Raw genomic sequence first — 27,699 nt, 5'->3', positions numbered from 1 at the left:
TCAACATCTGCCGGACTATGCTGAGGATGTTTTATGAGTCTGTGGTGGCCAGTGCTATCCTCTATTCTGTTGCATGCTGGGGGCAGCAGGCTGAGGGTGGCGGACTCCAACAGACTCAATAAACTGATCCGCTAAGGCCAGTGACGTTGTGGGGGGTGGAGCTGGACTCTCTTGGTTGGTGGTGTCAGAGAGGAGGATGCTGTCTAAGCTGCGGGGCATCTTGAACAATGTTTCACATCCTCTCCATGACGTACTGGTCGGACACAAGAGCAGCTTCAGTGGGAGACTCATTCCTCCCAAATGTACAACAGAGCGCCACAGGAAATCATTCCTGCCTGTGGCCATCAGACTGTTCCCCTCCCTCTGAGTGTCAGACACTCAGGAAGAGACTGGAAACCTGGACCTGCTCCTACACATACTACCTCACTGTTATTTATTCTTTAAATTTTCAGTGCAATACATATATAGTCATACACAACAGTGCAATACATACATATACATTGTTGTTGTATATATATATTTTTATATATATATATATATATAGTTTTTATTTTCTATTTCTTATTTTTATATTTTGTACATACTTTTAGCTCTAAATTTATGCTACTTTCTACTCTTGAATGGGAGCACCAGGACTGTACAATTTCCCCCCGGGGATCAATAAAGTATTTCTGATTTCTGATTCTGATGTCACATTACATTTTCAAATGATCATTTTACATTCTAAATGTGCTTTTTCCATTTCCTTTTTCTTTTTAAGTTGAATTATGGCCTGATTGTGGCCTTAATTCTTAATAAGAATTTCAATAATGGATTTTTTTTTTTCCAAAGAAGACAGAAACATTATTCTATAAATGAGTCTGAGATTTGTCAGTAGTTTATTTCAACCAGCTACTGATGATTACTTTTTATATTTTGATCTCCCTCTTGGCTCTCAAAAATAGAGGGGGAACAACCTCCGCTGCCTCTATGTTCCAGCCTCCTCTGTTATATATTCGTATATGTACAGCGGGTGAAATAAGTATTGAACGCGTCAACATTTTTCTCAGTAAATATATTTCTGATGGGGCTATTGACATGAAGTTTTCACCAGATGTTGGTGACAACCCAAGTAATCCACACATAACAAAGAAATCAAAACAAATAAATCCATAAATTAAGTTACGTGTAATAAAGTGGAATGACACGGGGAATAAATATCGAACACATGAAGAAAAGGAGGTGCAAAAAGGCATGGGAAGCCAAGAAACCAGCTGAAATCTGTCAGTATTGAGGAAGCAATCCTGCCCCCATCAGTGCAAATGAATATCAGCTGGTTTAGTCCTAATTGATGGCCTATGAAAAGGTTTCTCGTTACCAAGGTGTCACACGAGAAGCATCTCATGGTGGGTAAAAACAAAGAGCTCGCTCGAGACCTTCGCAACCTTATTGTTGCAAAACATACTGATGGCACTGGTTATAGATCTAGCTAAACTTCTGAATGTTCCAGTGAGCACCGTTGGGGCCAAGTCAATCACCCGACCCCCCCCCCCCCGGGAACCTTCAAGAATTTGAAGACAGCTTGTGTGGAAGAATGGGCAAAAAATCACACCTGAGCAATGCATGCGACTATAGTTTCTTCATACAGGAGGCGTCTTGAAGCTGTCATTGCCAACAAAGGCTTTTCTACGAAGTATTAAATAAATTTCAGCAAGCATGTTCAATACTTTTTCCCTGTGTCATTCCACTTTATTACATGTAACTTCAATTTATGGACTTATTTGTTTTGATTTCTTTGTATGTGTGGATTACTTGGGTTGTCACTGACATCTGGTGAAAATTTCATTGTCAATAGCCCCATCAGAAATATATTTACTGAGAAATACTTATTTCCAACATCAGGTTTCATAGGTAACCATTTGTCAAATCATTCTTAGATTACTCTCTCTCTCTCTCTCTCTCTCTCTACCTCTACCTCTCTCTCTCAACATGTCAAACACCACAAGGCCACCAGGGGTTGCCAGATACTTCCACATCATCAGCAGATCCAGTTGCTGGGGACACAATTGGAAATGGTAATAGAGCCCTCCCGGCACAGATGAGTGTCATTGTGATTGTGGACAGCAACCGAAATAAGACGCAGCTGAACTCAAGAGGGAGTATGAAACGACGCTAATGTAGTCTATGTTTTGGTGCATCAGGATTGTCATTTCACACACCTCAGCCACTCTGTAAGTAAATAATGGAAATATTTTTCTTTCTTTGATAAATAGACTGTAAAGATTTTGGCATGGTACAAAAACCTGATTTGAGACTTGCTTAAGGATAATTGTCTTTAACATTTGGATAAATACAAGCCATAATGTGTGATATTTTTGTGACACGAGCACTGTGGAATGTGTAAAGGATGATCCAAAGCGGCACTGCTGGTGACGGGCTTCTGCCAACCTGAAACAAGATATTTGACAAGTTTCATTTCCTTTAATCCTAATTGATTGACTGACACGTCATCTCACACCTAGATGAATGATGCAATGTCATTTTCGTTTCTGTAGAACATTTTAACATTAAAAAAAAAAAAAAAAGGAAGGAGGCATTAAAGAAGAAGGAGCCCGTCGCCCCGTTGCAGAGCTTCCTCTCGGACAGTCATCGCAGTGAGTTTGACCTGTGGGCCATTCCTATGGTGGCCAGCCAATGCCTGGCCATGGGCAACGGTTCGATAAAAGCCCCCCGGGCTGAAGAGAAGAACTGCCTGGCCTCCATCCACACAGACCCTCCTGGCTTGGAAACGGATGTCCTCAGGTTAGAATCACACCTCGTGAATATACTGTATGTACTCTATTATGGAAGACCTATTGTTAGATTAGTACAGTATGACCAATTAATTCTATATGTGTGTGCTCTGCTGTATATACCTTTTTTTAATTGCCCCACTGGGGATGAAGTTTTTTGAATTTAATGGGAAGAAAACTACTTGGTATATCAAATACATTTTTCTGTATGATTATCAGTTATACCTGTACTTGTGTATTCAACTAAAACATTTGATCTCTAGCAATATTTCTCAGACATGTACTCGTGGTTCACTGCTGCCAACTTTTCATTGTGTCCAGTGTAAAAACAAGACTTTTTATTTTTTTTTTTGAAATTTTGTAAAGGCAATGACTGGTATTGTTCAGTTTTGGAGGGTGTACCAAACTGCAATTCCTGAACAAAGCGGTTTGGTGTGAACGTTACATTACACTCCTATTAATGGTATAACATATACGCAGAATGGGTTAAGATGCTCACACATAGGCCCCCAATCAATTGACCAGGTATGAAAGTAGCAACATGGTTAGCTAAATAGCGTTAGTGACATGGACAGGATTGTAAAATATGGGGACGTCGAGCTGCAGAATGAATGGGAAGGGATGCTCTGGTGCTTACCTTTCAGTCTGCTATGTTACTGACCGTTACTGACAGACTATAGCTGGCTAGGTACCTAACAAAGCAACCAGATGTGATGGGTATGAGTGACATGATGGTCGTCAGGGACAGAGGGACAGAGTTATATTGATGTTACATAAAGGAAAATGATGGGGTCATTGCTTATTAATATTATTTCCAACAATATATTTTACAAACTAGTTAGCAACTGAACTTACACCACCGTCTGCTCAGCTGTGATGCGCCCAGTGCTAGACTGACCCATTAGCTAGACCCCATTTCTAAACTATGTGATGACTCTACCCGACTTTCTTGGTTGCCTATAACAGCCTGTGGACTGATTTGTATATAAAGACACAGGGCATTTTTTTTTTTTTGCAGGAAAATTCAAAAGATGTGACGTCATGTGTGCTTCCAAGTGCCTGAGCCTCTCTCCAGCTGAATGTTTAGCTCCCCTACAGCGCCAACAGTGTGCGACACTAGCTAACGTTACCTTTGGTACCTTTGAAATGGAGTCCGCTAACGTCATAAAAGTCCGGCACCCACAGTCACAGCTTTCAAGGTTTTTTAGGTTTTTGTAGTGTGGTCAGTTTAATTCTTGATTTTCTAATCCCCCCCCCCCCCCCCCCCCCCCGAAAAAAAAAATGTGTCATTGTTGAATATAGAGAGTTGAACCATGTGGTGGGTAGGTGTACTGAGACTGGCAGATCCATCCATCTTCAATTGTTTTGATTGTTTTTAAATTTATGTGTACCAGCTTTGACAGCTAGAGGGAAATATTAACACTCGGGTACCTTACGATGGGTGGTGGTAGGGCTGCCGGATTCCAGCTCTTTTTGGAGAGTTGTAACAGTGTTGATTTTGATAAGTTAATTGAAAAGGTACCTGAAATTTTAGAGAATCTTTTTAATAGTTTCATGGTTTCTTGTCGTGAGACTGGTGGGTTCTGTAAGTAGAGTAGGATGTCGTCTGTGTATAAACTTATTTTATAGTTCACCGTGGTGGATTGTACACCTATAATTCTTAGTTCTTAGTTCTGGCGGACTGCAGCAAGTGGTTCAATGTAGATGGTGAAGAGGGAAGGAGAGAGAGAGAGAGAGGGCATTATAACTTGCACAAATGACTGTCTGTCCAACTGACTCAATCAAAAGCTTTCTCTGCATCTAATGAAGCTATTACATAGAGAACACCATTCTCCCTTATTCATCCAGCAAGTTCCAGCCGTTCCTGCCATATCTCATCGCCCTCTTGCCCTCTGTCTCAGCCAGCTACCTCCCTGTTCATTCCACCACCATTCCCTGCTGCCCTTCCAATAAATCCCTTTCTTTCGTCTTCCCTAGGTGGAGATAAGGGTCTTCGGTGTTGAGTTATTCATGGCTTGAATGAGTTATTCATGGTTTTTATTTCCTTTTTTGTTGTGTGGATTTGTGAGAAATTTCCCTGATTTATTATTTTATTCAAAATGCTTGTGATTCAGTATTTTTCTATTTGTTATTTCAGACATATCTAATTTGTATTTTAGATGTCAGCTCTTTGATTTTTAGTTCTAGATACTTCTTGTAAAATTAGTATGAGATTATTTTCCCTCACATTACTGTTTTTATGTTTTGTTTTTATGATTAATGTGGGTGAGTTGTTCGGAGAGTTATTTATGTCCATAAAGGATGCCAAAGCTTTCCTTAAAAACCTGTCAAAGCTGTGGGTCTTTAAGCAGTGAGACGTTGAAGTGCCATGTGGAGGGTTGTTTATGGAATTGCTTGCTATGGAAATATAAGGAGATAGGAACGTGATCACTTATTACAGTTGAATATATTGAGGTATCTGTTATGTCTTGTGTGATTGACTTACTAGTGAGGAAGAAGTCTATACAGGAAAATGAATGATGTGGTGGTGAGAAATATGAAAATTATTTTGCTGTTGGATTATTTAGTCCCCACTCCTTCATATATTTAATTGTCTCAGTGGCATTTCCTACTTGCTGTTCCTGATCAGTCTATTGCTGGGTATATATGTTTGCTACGGTCAGATTGATATTATTGATTGATGTATTTAAGATAATGAATCTCCCATCTGGGTGAGTAATGGTGGAGATATAAGTTAATGTTAATTTTCCTATATTTACAGATCAACATGTAAACAAGTGATATTACTGCATATAAGAGTTTGTGTGGAATGGGGTCTGTTATGAACATGGGCTTTAGGGGGCAGAGTGTTGGAAGAGGTTAATATATAGATAATAATATATCCAGTTTGTCGATAATGTGTCGGGGTGATTTGTTAGCGCGCGTATCAAGGCAGTTAACACGCCGGAAAGTTAGGTGGTTTACGATGTAGGTTTACGGTTTTTCCATTTATTTGGGTTGGACGACTCTAGTTTGGGGGTAATGGGAGTCATATCCATTTTGCACTGTTGTGGTGACTTCCAGGTCTGCTAATTCCTCCAATATGCGAAAAATTGTGTCCTGATTGTTTTCTACAGACTGAGATGTGGATTCATGTGTTGTACAATACATACTACATATTAGCATCTGCTGCTGGTTCACTTAGGTTTATGATGTGTTATTTATTGTTATATAAATAACATAATAAACACTTCAATTGTTTTAAGGTTAAAGAGTTTTGAGAGTCATGTTACCATCTAAACTTTCCTCATATTTTATTGATTGGTCTGACATACTTCTGCATATTCTGTCTTGTAGTGAAGTTTGTTCACAGTAGTTTGACTTTGTGAAGACGCCTTTATGTGTACTCTGTGAAAACAATTCTGACCTTCAGGTTGCGAATTACCCACCTCGAGGCGGAGCTTGCACGTCGGGACCAAGAGTTTCGCGCCCAGGAGCTTCAGTTACAGCATCTCCAGAGGGAACTGGAGGCCAAGGTCTCCCAGATTGACAAGCTCCAGGATGCCATTGGCTACAACATCAGCCTGGGCGGCTCTCCGCTAGCCCTGTGCCACTACAGCCACCGCCGCTTCAGCGTCATTAACCAGGGTCCGAGCCGCTTCCACAGGGTGGCTGTGGAGGTCCACCGCAGGCTCAAAGCAAAAGAGGGCGTTTCTGCTGAACCCACCTCAGCGAACTTCTGTGGAGGCTTCAGAGCAGCAGACATCTCCATCACGAAGAACGTCCACAAAGGCTCACAGTGAGTTAAAGGGACACCCCACACAGAATCTATGTTTTGAATGTGAAACATTGCCCTCTGTAGAAACTTTGACTTACTATCTATCTCTGTCTGTCTTTCTCTTCCTTCTCGCTTTCAGCTCAATCAGCTGAATGAGAGCATTCGCTCTTTCAGTTCAGAAAGATTAGAATTAGAATTTACCCGACCTCTCTGAGCCAATCATGTCGTTGCTGTCGAACTTTAAAACTGTTCCATTCTCTGCTGCTTTCAGCTGTCATCTCAGTGTCTAATCGATCCAAACGGCAAACATTCTCCATACCTTTTGTCAGTGTCCTGTTGTTGGTAGCAAAGCTGACGTCTGATTCCGACCTTGATCCTCTGATCCTGGAGGATCTAGTGACTCTACAATCCCCCAAGTGCGACAAAGGGTCACCACCTGGGAAAACATCATTGCGGTCTTACAGGACAAATTTGCCACCTGTTACGTGGATGTCCACTCAGTGTTGATGGTAAATGTAGTTAGTTGAAGCAATAAATGCATGCAGTATTGACAGCTGAATTCTCCTGCTAGCGGACAGCATATATAAACTTCATATGAGTTGATTGCATTAGACTGTACAAGTATACCTTTCATCAATATTTGAAGCGTTATCATTTATTCCAATTGAAAAGAGATCAGTAAAAGCAACTATGGGAGAGAGTCTTTAAGCCTACTCTTAAATCTGGGGAGGGTGTTTGCCTCCCAAACCTTAACTGGAACCTAGAGACTCTAGGAACAACAAGTAACCCTGCATTCTGGGTTGTGCAGTGGTCTTGTGGGGTAATAGGGTACTATGAACTCTTTAAGATATGATGGTGCCTGTCCATTAAGACCTTTTGTAGTTGAGAAGAAGGATTTTAAATTCTATACTGTGTTTTAAAGGGAGCCGGTGCAGAGAAGCTAATATGGGATATTTTCCTGGTTCTTGTCAGTACAAGTGCCGCAGCATTCTGGACTAATTGGAGAGTCTTAAGGGGCAGCCTGATAGCAAGGAATTGTTCTGCCTCACATCTGCTAATAGCCGAACAGCATAAAGCAGGACTTTACTCCAAAACCTGGACATTTATTTGCAAAACCACTAATCATAATGGCTGGGGTGGGGGGAAAAAAAAACTACTACTGAGAATATAGAGAATGTCAAACAAAACCACCACTTATGATGAATCAACAAGTTTCAACAAGAATCAACTGTGATCAACAGAATATCATTGGCAGGAGGACGAGAGAGCTCAGACAAGCTTTTGTAATATCCGCCACATCTGAAAGGCTACATTAGCATGGCAGGATAATGGAAAGACATGGAGGGAAACAAAAGGCCACACGATCTAAATGCAGGGCCCGGGTCATTATGGGCTTCAATTACACAATCTAGCCTCCCTTGCCCGCTACTCTCAGACTGATTCAGCACTCTCCCTTTCACTGAAACACTAGCGCTATCATCTATGTGATGTGGTAATCAGGGATGCACACAAACAAATGCTCGGGGGAAATCTGCTGAATAAATTGAAACTGCAGACATTAATGCAGTGGCTTGAACAGAGGACCCACATTTGCAACTCTATTGGTCAAGCAACCACGTCTGAACAGTATTTATACAGTATGATAACACTGGAGGAAAAAGAAAAAATACAAATTCTAGCATCTGATTCAAGGTTCCTTTTTCAGGTATTCAGGTTTAAGTACCACAAGGTTGGCAGCTGGGTTATGCCTTGAACATGAAATCCTGGACAAGCATGTAGTTCTACACCAATCCAGCTGTTGATATGGTGGGAATTGTTGGGTCAAGACCTGGTCTATTTGTAAAGTGTCACGACATAACTTTTGTTGTGATTTGGCGCTACATAAATAACATTTAACTGAATAGAAAATTGTTTTTGACAATGACATTGCCAGATGCTCCCGCCTCCCTGTCAAAACGTTTTAAAATAAAATGTAGGGATTGATGGGCATGCTCTCCCAACCCAATGTCTATGACATGTAGGAATGTTTAGGCAGTGGAAATGCTAGCTATTGAACAAATCAAGCAAGACTTGCCATAACTGAGTCATTATTTTCCCCTCACATATGTATACTTGCATTACTGTCACACTTGGAGATGGCTTGTGTGAGATAATTAAGTATAAGATTCTTCATAGCTTTCTATTCTAGCATGGTATACGTACAGTTGATAACAGGACACAGATTTACCATCAAAATCTGTTGTGACGTAGACAAAAGCAGCTACTAATTTCAAGTCAGTTGAAAACAGAAGACTGACTTGAATGAAAAGGAGAAACTTGAAATAGGGTCTGTATATTTGATGATTGCACACGTGGTTTCATGCAAACTCTGTGCTATGCAATGATAATAAAACTCAGCATCCTTACCTGTTGAAGAACCATGTAGACATGGAAATGAAGGAATTGTTTTTTGGAAGTTTGGAAGCCCTAGTACTATACGGAACAGTACAGTATTACAGAGAACATACATTGCCGTTCAGATGCAAGGTTGCGTTTATGCTTTATTGTTCATATTTTCAAAAGGTATGTTCTCCCTGTACAAGAGAAAGGACTTGAAGGATGAAGGCTGACTGAGTCTGGCAAAAGTATCTTTATATGTATCTATATCTATATGTAGTATCTTTTACGCTAACACTTGGACTTGTACGTTATGCCATGTTATTGTAAAATTTTATTTTAGTGGTTTACTTAAGAGCAGGCGAGCGCAATGTTCCTTACTCTTTGCTATTGTGTACTTGGTTTTAAAAAAGACAAGATCCTTCAGACTCCCTTACTGGAGCCTTCTGCTGCATATGGAGAAATCCAAAGCTTTACAGGCCTGCTGTGCTTAGTTACAGTTGTGAAGCTATGATTAAACAAATGCTGTTTGGGGGGAAGGGTTTAGCAAATTGTTGATCATCCCAATCTATGCTGGCATGGTTGTTTGAGCAGGGGTTCTTTATTTCATCTATTGTGGTAAAAATGTGTTTCAATAACTTTTGTATGCCGTTACTCATCTTAATGTCCGGAAAAGACCGCGGGAGATAGCTTGCTTTGAAGAAGCATACAGGTTTACAGCAACAACTTAAACATAGCTAACCGCCAGGGATGGGAGGGAAGGGGGTCCATGAATACTGGTCCAACCACAGTCAACATGTTACTACTCATAAGTATCACCCCTTTTTTTAAATAAAAAAAAAACTTGCGTTTCTTGGTTCCAATATCACCTCAATGTTTATTTTCTAAGTAACATGAAATTAACAACAGTTTTTTTTCTGTCTCTCTCTCTATTTTGCTTTTAATACCAAAATGCTGAACAGTAACAATCAACAGACTAGGCCTTCAGGGTAGATGACCAAGAACCCCCGTTGAGGTGAAGGAGACTACATCACGTGCAAGTCTAGACTATAAGTCTTGCAATAGGCTTCACTGTTCCAAATCCAAATATTTTTGTGACGGAGTCTTATCTGGAGGTGTTCCAAGGTTTTCTTAATGATCTTGGTGAAGACGACACAGCGGTTAAGTCACAAGGGTTCATTTGTGACTTGGGTGAGCTCTTGGTGGATTTCTGGACTGCTCCGGAAGTTGGTTCAGCAGTTCCTCTTGGAGGGGGGGGGGGGGGGGGGGGGGTTGGAATTGGATTGAGATACCAGTTGCTTGTGATCTGTCAATCAACTTGCAGGACTTCAGAAATAATTGCAGAAATGCGGTCTTGGAGGAAGACTTCACCGAGGCTATAGCTGCTGGCGTCTGTACTGATGACTGAAGGTTACTTTGGATCGAAGTGTTCTGGCAGTGGAGCAGAAGAGAGCATAGCCTTTACCTCTTTGAGGGCCTTTTACTGTTGAGGTTCCCAGGCCCATTCTCTATCTAACTCAGGTTTAGTAGGTATCGACCTTTCAATTCAATTTAAGTACAGACAACCAGAACATCTTGTGCCAAGGAAGGGAGGGAGCTACACTCATGAATACTGGTCCACAGTGCCCTGTGAGGCAGTAACATGGTAACTATTACGTGAGAAAAGCTGCGCATTCCTCGCGGACGTTTTTTCTTTAACATCACATTAGATATTGGGCTATATAAATAAAACCGACTTGACTTGACTTTGGCACCGTGTTTTGTTTCTGCTTCTCCTTTCCATCCCAGCACCAAGAAGCTCATCAACAATGCCATCATGAACAATGACTTTCTGAAGAAGCTGGAGCCACAGCACATGAGGGAGATGGTGGACTGCATGTATGAGAAGGTTTACACCAAGGGACAGCTGGTCACCCAGGAGGGGGAACCTGGAAACTACCTCTACGTACTGGCAGGTCAGCTCAGCCGAATATGTGAATATGTTTTCAAGAGGGCTCAAATAATTTTGTGTGTTAAAGTAGTTGTGCAGTTTCAGTGTCCACGATGGATCTCTTGTATTTATTGTGCCTACACATTGACACAAATGAGGCACAGTTTTAAATAAAAAAAACTGCAAATGTATGTTTTCTTAATCATACAAGTTAACGGCGAAAGGTGGGTGTATTTGTTAAATAAACAGAAGAGTGATCCGGTAGGCTATACAGAATAAACAAGAGACACACACCAGGCTAGGGCTACACATTCTTTGACAGAAACATTTAGGAAAAATGTTTGATGTGATGATAATATGTATTTATTAGGCCATGGTACTCCACCAGAAAACTGTGCATGTTTCCCTGTAGTGGGTCCCTAGTGGTTTTGTTCATGAGTGAGGGCAAGATGGGCCAGGAGATCAACAAACGGATGGTTGCAGCAGTGATGCAGCGCACGGAGGCTTGTGAGACAATGGACCCCTTGTATTTTGCTGGTTTACTACAACTGTGAAGTTCTACTGTTCTACGGCTTTTTGGCAACAAGAGCAAAAGATATGCAAAATCCCTACTTGTGATTGAGCTTTTTGACCTTTCAATGAGAAATGTTAACAACATTCAATTCACGTGGACAACCTGGTGAAGACGTTCTTCGATCTTCATTTATGTTTGTGGTGCTAAAAAATGTTTTTGTCCTCACCTATAATGGTTGTCAAAAGTAGTATAAAGAGAGCTTGTCGACACTCCTGTCACTTGGAAGCTCACTGTGCCAAAAGCGTGAGTCCAGTTCATTCCAAATCTACATGTCTGTGAGGGGAAACAAGTTTTCCTACGTTTTGGTGATAAAATGATGTATGTGGAGTGAACATAGTCAAAGTGAGAGCACACATTTATAAGACTGACTCAATGCTGACATGTAGAAATCTTCAGGCTTGGACTCTGCACATTGGATGACTAAATCTCAAAATTACAAACACAAGAGAAAAACTATTAACCACAATCATACACAAGAAAACAAAGAAAAAGAAGGTGGACGGTGGTGATTAATAATTCTACATCTTACATCAAGGAATGAACCTTCCCTGAAGTGTTGTCTACCTGGCCTCTCAAGATGAACTTCCCCCAAACACTAAGTTTACGTCTAGGTCATAAAACAGACCTCAAAAGTGGACACTGATGAAAGTAAGTGTCAAGATGACCCGCAGCTTGGACAGCATCCTCCTCTCTGACACCACCGTCAAGAGAGTCCAGCTCCACCCCCAACAACAACATCACTGGCCTTAGCGGATCAGTTTATTGAGTCTGTTGGAGTCCGCCACCTTCAGCCTGCTGCCCCCAGCATGCAACAGAATAGAGGATAGCACTGGCCACCACAGACTCATAGAACATCCTCGGCATAGTCCGGCAGATGTTGAAGGACCTCAGCCGCCTCAGAAAATAGAGACGGCTCTGGCCCTTCTTGTAGAGGGCATTAGTGTTCTTTACCCAGTCCAGTTTATTGTCTATGTGAACTCCCAGGTACTTGTAACCCTCTACAATGTCCACACTGACCCCCTGGATGGAAACAGGGGTCATCTGCACCTTGGTCCTCCTCAGATCCACAGTCAGCTCCTTTGTCTTTGTCTCACATTGAGCTGTAGGTGGTTCTGCTCACACCATGCGACAAAGTTGCACAATCAGCCAAGTGGGGGTGTCTGATGTTATTATCCAGCTGTCTGCCGACAGAGAGAGGAAAACCCAGTTCAAGCCAAACTGCCATGTGGGAAGGAGCGCACCCGACGATGCCCGATCAAGCTCCAGAAAGCTGGCCCAAGCAGCAGGCGTCAAAGCCATTGAGCCAAGGCTTTTGCAGTTCTCACAATCGGCCGCAGCTCGGAGACCGAGGAAAAAGAGCCACAATTACCTGGAGGCCAAATAGAAGCTGCCTGGAGTTAGCACATTAAAGTGAGGCGGCCTACCTCAACAGAAACAAAGCTGTATTAAGCAAAGGCTCAAAGTGGGATGATATTACTCTGGATCTGCAACCAGGGGTTGAGCCAGCCACGGTCATGACACACGTTATGAACGTGTAGTATAGGGAAACTGTAAGAATGCATACCTTTTATGACCGCTGGGATTGCGAGGAGACATGGTATCTAAACCAGCCTCGCCAAACTGCAGACCACGCCGCCAACACGGAAGGCAAGTTTTGAGTCAAAGTTACAAGTCTGTTTGATTCTACCCAGAATTTCCTCAACCATGTGGTGGAGTTGAAAGTGGCTACACAGTCGTTCGTGTGTGTGTGTGTGTGTGTGTGTGTGTGTGTGTGCAGGGAACACAGCAGGGGGCTCAAAACACAGACCTGGGGTGCTCTGGTGTTCAGGGTGAGGGGTGGAAGAGGTATGTCTGCCCACCCTCACCACCTGAGTTTTACTTATCTTGTGATGGCAAAGATCTTCAAAAACAGACACGTTTCCAATGAAACTGTAGATGAGTTTGAGCTGTGTTTTGTGTCTTCCTCACTGCAGAGGGCTGGCTGGAGGTCATCCAGAATGGGAAGCTGCTGGGGGAGATGCGTCCTGGCACGGCTTTTGGAGAACTGGCCATACTGTACAACTGTAAGAGAACAGCCACTGTTAAAGGTGAGCAACAGCAGAATTTCCCCTTTTTTGAATAAGACCAAATCGGTCGTGGTTCTTAATATGTCTCACCTTTTTTGGAATTGCATACACTTGTTCAATCGTGTATGAGACACCTGCTTGGCTGTGTGGTACATGAGCAGATTTCATGCTTACAAGCAAGTTTTTGTGTAACTGTAGCAACCCATTACGGCTGAATTAATATTGGATGGAACATTTTACATGTTAAGGCCAGACCCAACCAAGCAAAATGTAAAATTTGGATGTCTAAACATGGAGCCTGGAGGGAGCCACTGGCTTTTTCGCAACAAGTGACAAAAATGCATTTAAATGATGGCCTTAATAATATCTACTGAATAATTCAGTTGCTTTTAATTTGTTTTTGTGTTGCACACAAATGATTGCAATGCAAGGATGGAAATATAAAGATTTTGGAAGCCCAGTGGAATCTGCTGGAGGCTGTCGCTATTGCACATTTGGCGGTTGTGCTATGAGCGCGATCAAATGCAGCATCTAATGTCATGGTCGTTTCTTTTCTTTTCCCCATTTTCCACTTTCTCTTTGTTTATCTGTGCACGTATTGTGTTTAATCAGGACGTATTTAGCCTGACCAAAGACTGGAAGCAGGGGGGAAACAGCTGGCCTGGCTCTGTCTAAAGTAAAAAAAAAAAAATACACCTACATGCCCACATTTGCCCAGAAATTAGATTAATATCAATCTTCTCAACTCATGGAAATAAAGCAAACAAACGTGTTTCCCAAAATGTTGAACTATTGCTCCAACATCACCTGTTAGAGGACACGCAGCTACCCATAATCTTGTCTCCAGACTGGATCGAACACAGTGCGCAGTGTCATTTTTGTCTAAGTGGACATGATAACCCAGTTTATCTAGAATGACCCTCAACCGTCTTCCACAAAGACAAAGATCAAGTAATGGGGTTAATGAGTTGTTTACCACTTCCGCCCTCATCCAGCTGTGTCCCAGTCTCACATCTGGGCACTGGACCGCCAGACTTTCCAGACCATCATGATGCGGACCGCACAGGCCAGACACGAGGAGTACTTCAGCTTTCTGCGCAGGTACAAATGTTGCGCCCCCGACAAGTGGGGAGAAATAATCCCGAGAGTGATAACGATGTTATCCTCAGCGAGAACTGCATTGAGGAAAACTGAATTGATCTCAGGATCTTAGATCAAGACTATCTAGAAGATCGCAGATCAACACTTTCACACCTTTTAGTTTAACTTCAGAAATCAGAATAAAGTAAACAATGTAATACAAATCACTTGTGTGGCGTTTGAATGGTTTTAAACACACAACAGATTTTGACGATATTACATTTTAGTCAGTCCTTGAACTGCCAATTCACTCATGAATGTATGACCCAGCAGTTCCCACCATGAGCAAGCACTTTGGCGAGGGGTACCTTGGCTCCAGGGAAGCAGTGGGTCACAAAAAGAAAAAAGAAAACACTGCATGTCATACCAGTTACAATGTCATAAATATTAGTTAATGTAGCAGCCAATAATTTGCGTCAAAGGTTTTTTCTTTTCTTTTTTTTTTTTTTTTTTACACTTTCAACTCATTTATTCACTTTGACAGATTATTACGTTGAGTTTCAGTTTATCTGAAATATAATCAGCCCCCAGAATCTGTAATGAATGTGTGTGTGTATTTGTTTCTCAATAAGTGTGTCTCTGCTCCGGGGACTGCCTGAGGAGAAACTAGCCAAGATTGTTGATTGTCTTGAAGTGGTGAGTGTTTTTCCCCTCTATATTTCATTTTACAGTACAGTATCTGCTTCTGACTGCATAGTTTCAGATTGAAGACAATGGCTGACCCTCCTGTCTTTTCAGGACTATTTTGAAAAAGGGGAGTATATCATTCGCGAGGGTGAAGAAGGGAACACTTTCTTTATTATCGCCAAAGGAGAGGTGAGATATCTGCACAATCTTGCCAAGCACATCCTCTTAAATCCTTAATATTTTGGAGAACGGAGAGGATACGTCCACAGCTGATTTGTTTCGAGTGAAAAATTTATCGTTTATTAACCAGTTAACATCAGTCCGTGGGACAAAATGGAGAGAGAAGGTGGGTGTGTAGAAGTAGTGGCTAAATACCTGCCAGTACATACACATTTATCGAAATGATTCAAAGCTCGTACACTGACTGACGCATTCCAATTAGCAAGCCCAGCAGTAAAAGAATGGTCTCAATTTCATGATTGCAATGGTAAAACAGCGGACGGCAATATATAACACTGGTACGCTGTGGCGTTGGTGGTCGTAATTGTTGTAGTGTTTTCTACCTGCAGGTCGTGGTCACTCAGAGCACAGAGGGGTTTGCCGAACCACAGGAAATCAAGACACTGGGAGCTGGAGACTACTTTGGAGAGAAGGCTCTCATCAGGTACGAAGAACACGAGGCGGAGGACATTTTGCGGACACGCAGCGGAGCACGTGATATTGGATTTCGCTGGATTTTTGTTTCCCTGTGTTAATCTGATCACATTAGCTTGGCTCAATAAACGTAATCGTAAAAGGTTAGGGTCAGTAAACTTACTTTACCAGCTGTTTGCTTCACTTTCAGGTGCAACTCTGCAATTGGACAGCCTCTCTGAGCTGTCTGCTGACGTTAGGGCTTGCATGTCATATATACATGGGTGTCTGTCCTGACTCTACCGTCCATCCCATATGACATCAATGTAGTCGTATTTGGCATTATGTTTTCGGGTTGTCCATCTCGTCCGTCCCATTCTCGTGGATACGATGTCTTAGGAAAGCCTTGAGGGATCAAACTTGGCACAAACACCCACTTGGACTCAAGAATGAACTGATTAGAAATCCCTCCCATTCTTGTGAACGCAATATCTCAGGAATGCCTTGAGGGAATTTCTTAAAATTTGGCACAAACATCCACTTGGACTTAAGGATGAACTGATTAGAATTTGGTCATTTTTTTTGATTTAAGGTCACTGTGACCTCACGTCCATCCCATTCTCGCGAACCCGATGTCTCAGGAACCCAGGAAGATTTCACTAAAACGTTTTAATGGGATGCAACGATGAAGCAACATTTTCTCTTTTTTAACCAAAGGGTCAAAGCTCAACTTCACGGTGACACCATAACGTTCTACAAAAACACTTCTTTGGGCCATAACTCCGGAACAGAAGGGGAGATTGGGACCATATTTCACATTTGGTCAGATACTGAACTGGTGAATTGGAACTTCTGCGCTGCCTGGTTGAAGATGGGTGTGTGCAGCACCCACGTTTTAGAATTCGTGGCTTCTTTGCGGCTACATCCATATTTGAAGCATTGACCACTGTCATGGCTGCAACTCTGTGTTCTATCAGAATCGGCTTCATCGGCCATGCATGTGAACACGTACAAGAACATTTTTCCCCTCGATTAACTTGCGCATAGACGCAGACATACAGCAGAACAAGAATCAACCAAATCTATTTTATTTACATGTCACAAATCGAAATCGATGCAGTGGTTATCACAGAATTTATGCTCAACATGCTCAGCATTCTAAACATCATTGAAATCATCAATAACCTCAGCGTGCTCAACACTCTCAACATCCTTAAAATCGTATATTTTTGTGATCGATTTGGACAATGATCAGATACGACCACAAGTCACTGATAAGGATGGGGAAATGGTCAACCTGCCACTTGTCTTAACATTGGAGGAAACACAGAGGGGGAAAACTTGGAGGGATTAAACACCGGCTGTGACCCCGGCCACATGGGTCTTCCCTGCCCAGCATCCTGCTAGCCAATGTACAGGCGTTGGATAATAGACTGGAGGACCTCCACGCCCACATCAGTTTCCAACTGGATATCAGGAACCGTAACATCCTTTGCTTCACCGAAGCCCTTGCGCTTTATGCAGAGCAAGGGCTGGTGCAACAGTGGGAATATTAAACTATCTGGAGTCATTGTCAATCAAACGCAGACCCTACTTTCTACCAAGGGAGTTTACATCGGCCATTATTACAGCGGATGTCCCACCACAGGCAAACATAGAAACGGCTCCGTGAGATCTTTTAAGGCAAGGCAAGAAGAGGCCAGTGGTAAGATGTGACTGAATGAGACCAAAGGAAGATGCGAAGATACCTTCTTTTTTTTTTTTAAAGCTTTCATTTTCGGTTAAAAACATTTAAAAAAGGCAGCATTTCTCTTGTAGCGTTGTATTATCTATGAGACACGCCTCATCATGCTGCAGAAATGCCCACATGTGTTTCTGTTTGATTTGACTGAACTGTGTGTGTGTGTGTGTGTGTGTGTTCACAGCGAGGATGTCCGCTCAGCCAACATCATCTGCAGTGAGAACGACACACACTGTCTGGTGGTGGACAGAGAGTGAGTAGCTGGATGTTGTTTTCATGGCGTGTCGTCATCCACAGTCGGACCCACACACCAGACCCTGTCATTTGGACACCTGGTGTGAACCAAGGTGTAGTTCCTTCATGCAGCAGAAAGCTATTATTTCTGGTGCAGTCGAAAGGATGAATTGAGGAGTTTCAGGGAAGAAGCTGAAAGGAGGCAGAGCCCTCCTGTCCTCATGGACGTCCCATGCCAATTTGTAATGTTTCTGGTCAGGATGCTTTTTACATGTTTCTCAGTAGCACTTGTCCAACTTCCTGTGCAGTACTTCACATATAAATAATTTGGTCTTTTGTGACCTGCTCAACAGATATCCCACCGAGAGACAAATTGAGTGAAGGGGGGCTTTAGCAAGAACATCCCTACAGCCAAATACAATACATTTAGTTTTGGCAATATACAGTACTGATTTGCTAACTCTCATCCATTTAGTACTGGTATGCAACTCAATATATAGATTTGCTCTCAGCTCTACCAATGTTGGTGACGCGACTACGTGAGTATTTTTAACAAGATATAGTAAATCTATGGCCAACATGCATGCTAGGTTTTTGTAAGCAGGCCATTCCTACTACAATAATGTAACTTTTGATTAAAAGATGCCTTCCCATCTGTCGGTAAAAGCTGTGACTTGAGATTATTTCCAAAGCTGACAGCGCACAGCGCGTGAAAGTTGCTCAAGTTGCTGTTTTTGCTCCCTCCTCTCCAGCAATTTCAACCAAATGGTGGGAACTTATGAGGAGCTTCAGGCTTACCTGAAGGAATACGTGGAAGAGCTCTCCAGGAGTGATGAGAGGAGGAATGCCCTGTAAGTGCACAATGACACAACATGCATGCGCCGCTGCGTAAACTTACTTATTGCATGTCATATAGTCATTACTGCATTTACAGTTTCGGTGGTGATACGCTGATTTGAAGTTTAGTTTGCAAATATATAATGATATGTTATTTCTCCCTCAGGCCCCACTCACCTCAGATTGACTCTGCAGAGGCCCAGGAGCTGAGGAGGCTGAGGGAGAGGATTGCTCTTCTGCCCCCACACCAGCCTTTCCGGGATCTCGAGGTCATAGCTACACTGGGCATGGGAGGATTTGGACGGGTGGAGCTGGTGAGCTGCAGCAGCACCGTAAAGCCCTTACTGTCACCAGTCGGCCTCGCTTTATCCCGGAAACGATTGAGCTGGAATTAAGCATTTATTGCTGACATGTTTTGTCTTGCCAAACTCTGATCTTGTTGACGGTTGACTATGAAATAGACGGATAAAAGATAATATTCATATTAAAGGGGTATTCCAGTGATTAAGGGACTCACATGGTTGTGGACTTGAGAGAGACGGGCAGCAGACAGGCTCTCTCCGGGTCCACAGAAAACATTTTACAACAGTTTTAACAGGCAGTGTAGTGTTCCTCATGGCGTAAAGTCAAGTAATCTGATTGATAGGATTGGTACAATTGTGGAGTGCCCCCTGTTTAAAATCAAATCTACGTCATGGAACCCTCATCTCTTCACTACTTCTTTGAGTGGCCGTATGAGGAACTGCAGTTTCTACATCAGCCTCAATATTTAGCAGCGTTTGTTCATTTTAATATAAAAGTGAATTTGTGGGATAAACACATTCAGTCAAAGTTGATACCTTTTTCATGTAATGTTTAGCTCGTGATATACATTTCTAGTGACCCTGAGTGAGCCCCTCTCTGCCCTGCTGTCACAGGTGAAGCTGAAGGACGAGGACGCCACGTTTGCCCTGAAGTGCATAAAGAAGAAGCACATTGTGGACACCAGACAGCAGGAGCACATCTACTCTGAGAAAAACATCCTTCAGCAAACAAACTCAGCATTTATCATCCGGTGTGGGCCCACACACACACACACACACACACACACACACACAACATTACACATTCAGGTTTCTTTGTTCTGAACAAAAAGAGGGGTGATTCTGTCTAACCACATTATGATAAGACTATGTTCACATGTTTAGTTGTTTTCTGTAATCTAGAGGAAGCACGTAGACGTTGAACGGGTAAGTTAGCCGATGGATCAATCTCCCACAAACCTCTTGTATTCCTCAAGGAGAAGATAAAAATGGGGGCTGGTCAGTGTGTTGGCTTTTCAGTGGAGTTGCTAAGGAACCTGCAGGGAGAATGCTGCTGACCGGGGGGATCCCACCACCGCACTAAGATTTATTTGTACTATGACTTTAAAGAACAAAGGCCTTGTACAAGCAGTCTGTTGACTGTCATTCAAAGAGGAAAGTTTCGCCAAAATGTGACGTTCACTCTCCCATTATATGTATTTCACTAATGCAACACTCCACCAGAGTTTTTTTTTTAATGGGGTCTAAGTGTTTAAATGAAATTGAAGAATGCAAATTCTTGGAAGTTTCGGTGTTCACAGGCTGTAAAGTTTAAGAGCCTGCATCAAAAGTCTTTTTTTCTCTGAAGAGCTGCAGCATCAGCTATTGTAATCTGCAATGCTTCACTTTTTTGGTGGCCAATGTATCATAGGCACATTGTGGATATATGACTATTATTATTATTATTATTATATTTTCAGCATTGCATCACCAATAGAAGACATCAGTACCAATACAAGACATGAATGCAGTTTCTACTAGACCAATGTACAGCATATCAGCAGGCACTATCATTATCTACAGTGCTTAACAAATTTATTAGACCACCTGTCATAAAAATGAGAAAACACAAATATTTTAGAAATCTGTCAAAAACTTGTTTCAGGAATGAAAGTAAATAACTGTCATTTGGCATCTCAATCAAAAAATAATAACGTGCTTTACTATTCTTTTCTGCTTTTTTGTAAAACAGTAAATTTGAGAATTCATGGATAACAACGATAATTCTATTTTAGCATTAAAGAGATCATTTTGATTAAAGAGCTTGGCTTGCACATACTGGTGGATTAACCATTACAGAAACATCAGATATTTTGGTCATCAGCAATACTGTTCATTTAGGGCAGCGGGGGCAAACACCTTACACTGGGTGGGGGGTCTAATACATTTTTTAAGCACTGTATATTTAGGGGTAATTTTAGGGGTATTTTTACTACACTAGTAGGTGAATTATTTTGTGTTTTTAAATCAAAGCAGTAGTTAACAAGCAGTCTCTTTGCTGTCTGTGCATGTATTTCAGGTTATTCCGGACATTTCGGGACGACAAGTTTGTCTACATGCTGCTGGAGGCATGTCTTGGTGGAGAGCTGTGGACTGTGCTGCGGGACATGTGAGTGTAGGTCCTCTCCCTGCACTCAACTAACTAAACGAAAACATACAGGAATTGACATTTAAAGAGTAATTTAAAACAGGCTGAAAATGTAGCGTATCACTGCCCCCCTCAGTCTGTTGAACCTGTAACCACTGCCAACAGTGATGTCACAGTGTACAGACAAAAACAAGATTTTCAACTGGTATTAAGATTAAATCCGAAGGGCAGCAAGGGTTAGTTAAGACAGTTACCTACAAATCCTGTTTATAGACCTGAGCAAGCATCAGTCCACTTTAGGATCTTAGTAAAACTTATGTCTGTAAGCATGAAGGCTTAATGATACACCAGTTGGTCTGCAGAAAAACAAGTTGTACCTTTTGCAGTAGAACTCTGGCATGCTACAATGCTGTTCCAAAATAACACGCTCCAAGGCTACGAATATAATATTTGGCTACTTTGGCAATTACCAAAATCTGCATGTTTACGGGCCAGTAAACGTGAACGGATCTTAACTCTCTGCTATATAGACAACACATCTACACCAGCAAGAAGGAGAATAGGTGAAATGAAGGGGAAATACAACAGAAAATAAACATGCTTAAGACCCGAGTAATGTGGTATTTTAAAGCTACCTCTAATTACAATAGAGCAGAGCAGGGGTAAATAAAGCTACCACCCTTTGTACAATCTACTCTAATTGGAAGATAACAGAAGTCGAGTTTCCACCCGAATGTAGACGTAGTAGATTTTAACAAAACCAAAATACAAATGAATGTTATGTGCTCTGTGTATATTGTCATGCTGTTAATCTGTTCATCTTTTCATAACCTGCCAGGAGTTATTTTGATGATCCAACAGCCAGATTCTGTACTGGTTGTGTTTTAGAGGCCTTTGATTACCTCCACACTATGGGTATCATCTACAGAGACCTGAAACCTGAAAACCTTCTACTGGATGCTGAGGGTTATGTCAAAATGGTCAGCCACTTGTTTAAATTCTTTGTTAGAGTGTTACTCATTCCGGTTTTTTGGGGTTTTTTTTTTTACATATGTTCCTAATTCCTTGATATTTCCTAAGGCTGACTTTGGCTTTGCTAAAAAGATTGGCCTTGGAAAGAAGACATGGACATTTTGTGGGACTCCAGAGTATGTGGCCCCAGAGGTCATCATGAACAAAGGCCATGACTTCGGAGCTGATTGCTGGTCCTTGGGAATCCTCATATTTGAACTTCTCACTGGAAAGTAAGTCAGTAAGAAGGTAAGTCAGTGTAGGTACAAATTGAGTGTCATCAGCATAGAAGTTATTAAATCAATGACGGCAGATTATCTGAGCCACAGAAAGCAAGGAGATGATGAATAATAAAACCTTGTTTACGCTCGCGCACTCGGCTTCCTTAGATGCTGCGTGAGCTTTGAGATTATGTGAGGCGTTCATGCTTAACACACTATCTGTTGCAAGTATTCTCCGAAATACCAGGGGGCGTACGAAAGGACGATTGTTGGACGATTGTCGTAAACCAACATGGCTGCACTCTGCACAAGAGCTTCCTGTTGTTGCTGAGGAGGAATGGATCTGTTTTTATTTATTAAATGTGGTCGCAGTCTCCCTCCATGAGCTCAGAATCATGTGACTGTCCCCATGGTCTCTCATGGAAGGGGTCGTAGAGGTGCCTAGAAAGCAAATAAACGTTTTCCCAACAATGTTGAACTCATCCTTTTGAACAGTGCAGTCTGGATTTTTACTTTTGCAATAAAGAGAAAATCTGAAAACCTATTTTTTTTCTCCCAGCCCACCATTTGCTGGATCAGACCCCATAAAGATTTACACCATGGTCCTCTATGGCATTGAGAAGGTGGACTTCCCCAAGAGAATAGGCAAGCGTCCAGACGACCTCATCAAGAGACTCTGCAGGTGCGGTGAATCTCAAATATCGATCAGATATGAGGATAATACTGCTATTCATTTTGAACAGATAATCAGTGAATCGTTGTGTAATTGGTGGTGCGGAGCAGACCAGGCAATATCACTTATACACTTATATCACTTACACCAGAGCTAAGAACAACAGTCACATTCGTCACAAATGCGGCAGCAGCTTGTTGTGTTTGGACGCTGCTGCTGCTGCTGGGTTTAGTAAGCCATGTGTTAGACTAATTTAATCAAGTGAGTGCCCTGCTTAAGTTTCCTGGCTGTTTCTTTTTAAATAAGACATCCACAGGGTTATTAAACCTGACATTAATATCAATGTGAACGTCTTTTCCTCTCAGGCTAAACCCAGTGGAGAGGCTGGGCAACAAAAAGAACAGCATCATTGACATCAAGAAACACAAGTAAGTTTGTTGTCCAAATGATATCAGTCTCCTTTCCTAACGAGATTACAACAGACTACTGAAATTTCTACATCACTGTTCATTTTCATAACATTTATCATTTTCTTGTGATTTAATCCTAAACTTTAATGTTAACCGGTGATGTTAAACGTAGACATATGTGATGTGTTGGTTGGTTAGTAATACTAGTGGAACCAGATTTACAATGCTTGGTGGTTGGACAACTGAGTGGACCGTAGCATTCAGATGAAACTCCCTATCGAGCCAGTGGGGCCAGCCACTGTAGCTTAGCCTGAGCAGATGCAGTGCTGGGTGTCTGCTCTTTGCTTCGGTGAGTGTAGGATTTCATGGCCGATTAAAGGTTCATTAGATGAGGGCTAGAGAATGGTGTCACCTGTCATGGGGCCTATGATGACGGGTTATCACCAAAATATCATTAACATGAACAATGGGCTTTCATAGGAATGCGTTCCCTCCTTTTGGCACATTTCCCTGTATTTACAACAGTGATTTTATTCTGTTTCATCTTATCATCACGGGACTGTTCAAATGTAACCATACAGGCTACAGAGAGAGAAAAAAATACACCTGCTTCTGTCCTGTTTCAGTTCTTTGTGATGACAAGTAATGGTCATTATGAAAAACCCATCAAGAAGATCCTACAAATCATTCACCTGATTTTTTTTTTTTTTTTTTTTTTTTTAAAGAAGAGAGCAATGCTCTCTTTTGCAGGAAAAGCCCTGATCATAATTCCACAACCACAGTCTGATCTGCTGGCCACTGAACAGCTTCAACTGGAGGGCCTTGCTCAAGGTCCTCAGTGGTGGTAATGAGGGAGGGGCAAGTGCTGCTTTTTGCACTTTCCCCGCCCAGATTTATCCTGCCTGTGTTCTGCAAATTTGGAAAATGCCACTGTTTGTTTCTCTGATTTAAACTGATGGATTTAGCTCTGCTGAAATGAATCCGACATTGGATTTGTACAGTGGTAGCACTTGAAAGTGTCCCACTCTGCTGTTTGAATGCTGCACCTTCGTGGCAGTCGCACCGCCAGTTAATGATGTGTTACAGTATATTGTAAATAGCGGGCACTCGGCTTACGCACGGCTTTGCATAGGTAAGCCCATTACATCTCTGTGGTTGTAGCCTGTTGCTGCAGGGATGACGTATTTTTGTAGGCCAACCCGGAAGTTAGCATGGCCCTGGTTCCTTTCGGGATTTTTCCATGTGAGTTTGGATTATTGCAGAGAATGAACTCTGTGGGGAAATCTGAAGTTTATACCCATTGTTCCGACAGCCCATTATTCTGAAACCCCTATAGTCCGACAAAATGTCCAATTGGTCAGTAGGCCCATTTTCTACTGAGAACACACACTTTCCCTGCAGTTGTTAGTTCAATGACTGCCAGCCAGTGCTTCGTGTCAGGGAACACAGGGGAGAGGGTGCTGGTCAGGGGGGGGGACAAACAGTGCCTGGAGTACATTGGAGTATTCACAATAATCACTCAAAATCAGCAGGGGGGAGGTGTGCAGAAACAGCTGTTTACTGTTTGCATCTCTCTCTCGTTCTCTTTCTCGAGAATTAGTGCGGAAAGTGAAACTGAACTAAGTGACGTGTTCTGTCCGTCTATCGATCTCCTCCGCTTCCTGTTTCTACAGACAGTAGACACAAAAAGAAAAGAATATTTCACCTGCCAGCATACAGTGCATCTACAGGCGGGCTGTACAAAACCGTCAAACAAGCGATTCGATAGTGACAAAGGAAGAAAATGAAGCGCTGCCGCCGGTGAAGTTCAGATTCTGTGACCTGATTTAAGAATTTCAGCTACTGCAAATGTTTTCATCATACTTAGTGTTTTAGGTAGGGCAATGGATTTTTATATTATAGGGCCACAAAAATGAGTAAACAATAACTAGCACGGTGCAGGCTTTCCTCCATCTCATCCATTCCACCTTTCGCTTCCTGCCTCGCTCTGAATTTCGAGCGTCGTCAGAATCACCTGACTGCATTGGAGCGCGCCGAACTAATCGCGATCCAGTGAGTGAGTTTCACCCACAGCTCATAGAGAGGCTTCGCATCTAAAAATGCCAGGAGAAAACCCAAGGCGGCGCATTTTGTGTAGCTATACTATTCTATGAGAATCTGTCTTCCAAATTCCAGTTTCTGTTTTGTTTGCTCCGCAGGTGGTTCCAGGGTTTCAACTGGGAGGGCTTGAGGCGTCGCAAGCTACTGTCCCCCCTGAAGAGAGAGGTGAGACTATGACCTTTTTGTTTCCTGACAGTGGACAAGAACAGGCGGACGGTTACAACAGTCTATCGGAACTGAGCAAATGCTTTGATCTCCCCTGTGGAGCGTGCTGATCAGGAAATGATGTGTGACACAATTGGAATGGGACTTTGCGGATACAGTTCATGACAATGTTTCCTTATTATGTTGACAAAAAACACAATCTGGAAGGCATTATATTCTACTAATTTGCAAACGGCACATATGTTTTAGGAAGAATATAAACACTCTATGGCCACCAGTGACTTAGTGCTAGTCTGACGTTACATCATCTTAAACAAAAGACGCGCCACTGTGGTGTCCTCTGGGTTTGAACAAATATGTTGCATTCAATATTATCACAAGTCCATTCAATTGATTACATTAATCGGGCGTCTTCTGAAAATACAGCAAGATCTGATGGGTCAAAAATATACATACAGCACAGCTGGTATTTGATTCAGCTGCTTTTGGTGGGATATTCTACCACTCTTCTTGGCAGAATTGGAGCGTGTTCAACCAAACCTGTTGGTTTTCTTTGCATGGGCGCTCTTTTTCTCTCTCCTTTTCAAGGCAGCCCACGTATTTTCAGTAGGGTCGAGGTCAGGACTTCATTATTTGGTCCATTGAGAGATCCCAAAACCACTTTTGATGTTACTGCAGGGTCATTGTCCTGCTGGAACACCCAGTTGCATCTGAGGTTCTATCTGTTTGTTCTGCCCCTCCACTTTCTGCAATGCACCAGTTCCGCTGGCGGCATACCAGAACCACCAGAACATGATACTACCACCACGCCTGTCAGCAGTGGTTGAAAGTATCTAAGTACATTTACTAAAGTACAATTTTGATGTACTTGGACTTTCCATTTTATGCTACTTTATACTTCTACTTCACTACAATTCAGAGGGAAATGTTGTACTTTTTTACTCCACTACATTTAATATTAGTGGCTGGTTACTTTTCCGATTCAGATTATTAACGCAAAACATAAATGAACAAATAAATGATGATGTATTGTTATAGATAAAGTAAAGTCTTGATGGCGCGGGTTGGGCGTTCGATCCCGCGTCATGTCGAACTGTCCTTGAGCAATACACTGAACCCTAAGTTGCTCCCGATGGAGGCCCAGCACCTTGCATGGCAGCTCGGTCGCCATCGGTGTGTGTGGCACATTACGATGATAAGGACGGGGGGGAAATCCAGTTCTGCCAGTGAGGGAGCTGTGACTGATTCCACGCTGACAAACGGTAACAGTTTTATGATGTTTTGCCTCGTTTCTGCTGCAGCTGAAGGGGCCGACGGATCACAGTCACTTTGACATGTTTCCTCCCGACACAGAGGAGCCTCCCGATGAGCTGTCTGACTGGGATAAAGACTTCTGAGACTTCTCTCCTCGAAAATGGGATCGGAACTCATGAAAGTGCAGTGGGTTGGCAAGCTAACTCCGGAAGCTTACGTCTGGCTTTTCACTCCCACAGCAGCTTCCTTTTGAAACGGAGCACAGCACCAAGGTGACTAAGACTGAACAGGTAACCTGCTGCCAGATGGACCAACTTTTAAGCATCATTACACTCAGATGACACATAGAGATATGCTGGCTAGCATGGTCCCCTTCTGGGTATAAAAGGGCTTCTGTGTTTATAGTTGAATGTCAAATGTACTGACATTCTTGTATGTGTATGTGGTAGATAAAAACCCTTTACCGCTGCAGGAAATGAACAACCTGTAACCTAAACAAGGAAGTACATCCTTGTGTTTTCACAAATCAGTACATTCCAGAAATATAATGTAATAAAATGTTTCATAACCAGTCTTGGGTTTATATGCCAACGAAGAATCCAGGCCACTCACACCTCCACATTCCCACACTCAAACACATTCAACTACATCATACATTTTCTATCATTTTGTTTCATCTATATAATTTGTTTCCATGCACTGTTTGGCTGTGTGTTGTCAACAAGCGTTCCACACTGGGGGGGTTGTGT

At 42.3% G+C, this 27,699-nt stretch overlaps 1 protein-coding gene across 1 annotated transcript; it reads left to right on the top strand.

Moving 5' to 3' along the window:
* The first annotated feature begins 2,659 nt into the window (after nucleotides 1-2,659).
* Nucleotides 2,660-27,093, top strand: LOC139293991 (cGMP-dependent protein kinase 2). The gene is made up of 19 exons (XM_070915727.1): nucleotides 2,660-2,781; nucleotides 6,184-6,549; nucleotides 10,693-10,859; nucleotides 13,382-13,495; nucleotides 14,470-14,575; nucleotides 15,187-15,250; nucleotides 15,353-15,430; nucleotides 15,811-15,905; nucleotides 17,800-17,868; nucleotides 18,602-18,700; nucleotides 18,853-19,000; nucleotides 19,604-19,740; nucleotides 21,048-21,137; nucleotides 21,955-22,096; nucleotides 22,197-22,360; nucleotides 22,908-23,030; nucleotides 23,387-23,449; nucleotides 25,630-25,696; nucleotides 26,998-27,093. Exons 1-19 carry the CDS (start codon nucleotides 2,660-2,662, stop codon nucleotides 27,091-27,093), a joined length of 2,310 nt encoding a protein of 769 aa, XP_070771828.1.
* The last annotated feature ends 606 nt before the right edge of the window (nucleotides 27,094-27,699 follow it).

Source organism: Enoplosus armatus, chromosome 12 (assembly GCF_043641665.1).
Source record: "Enoplosus armatus isolate fEnoArm2 chromosome 12, fEnoArm2.hap1, whole genome shotgun sequence".
NCBI lineage: Eukaryota > Metazoa > Chordata > Actinopteri > Centrarchiformes > Enoplosidae > Enoplosus > Enoplosus armatus.
Note: the sequence above shows the minus strand (reverse complement) of the source record. Positions and strands in the feature narration are given on the sequence as shown.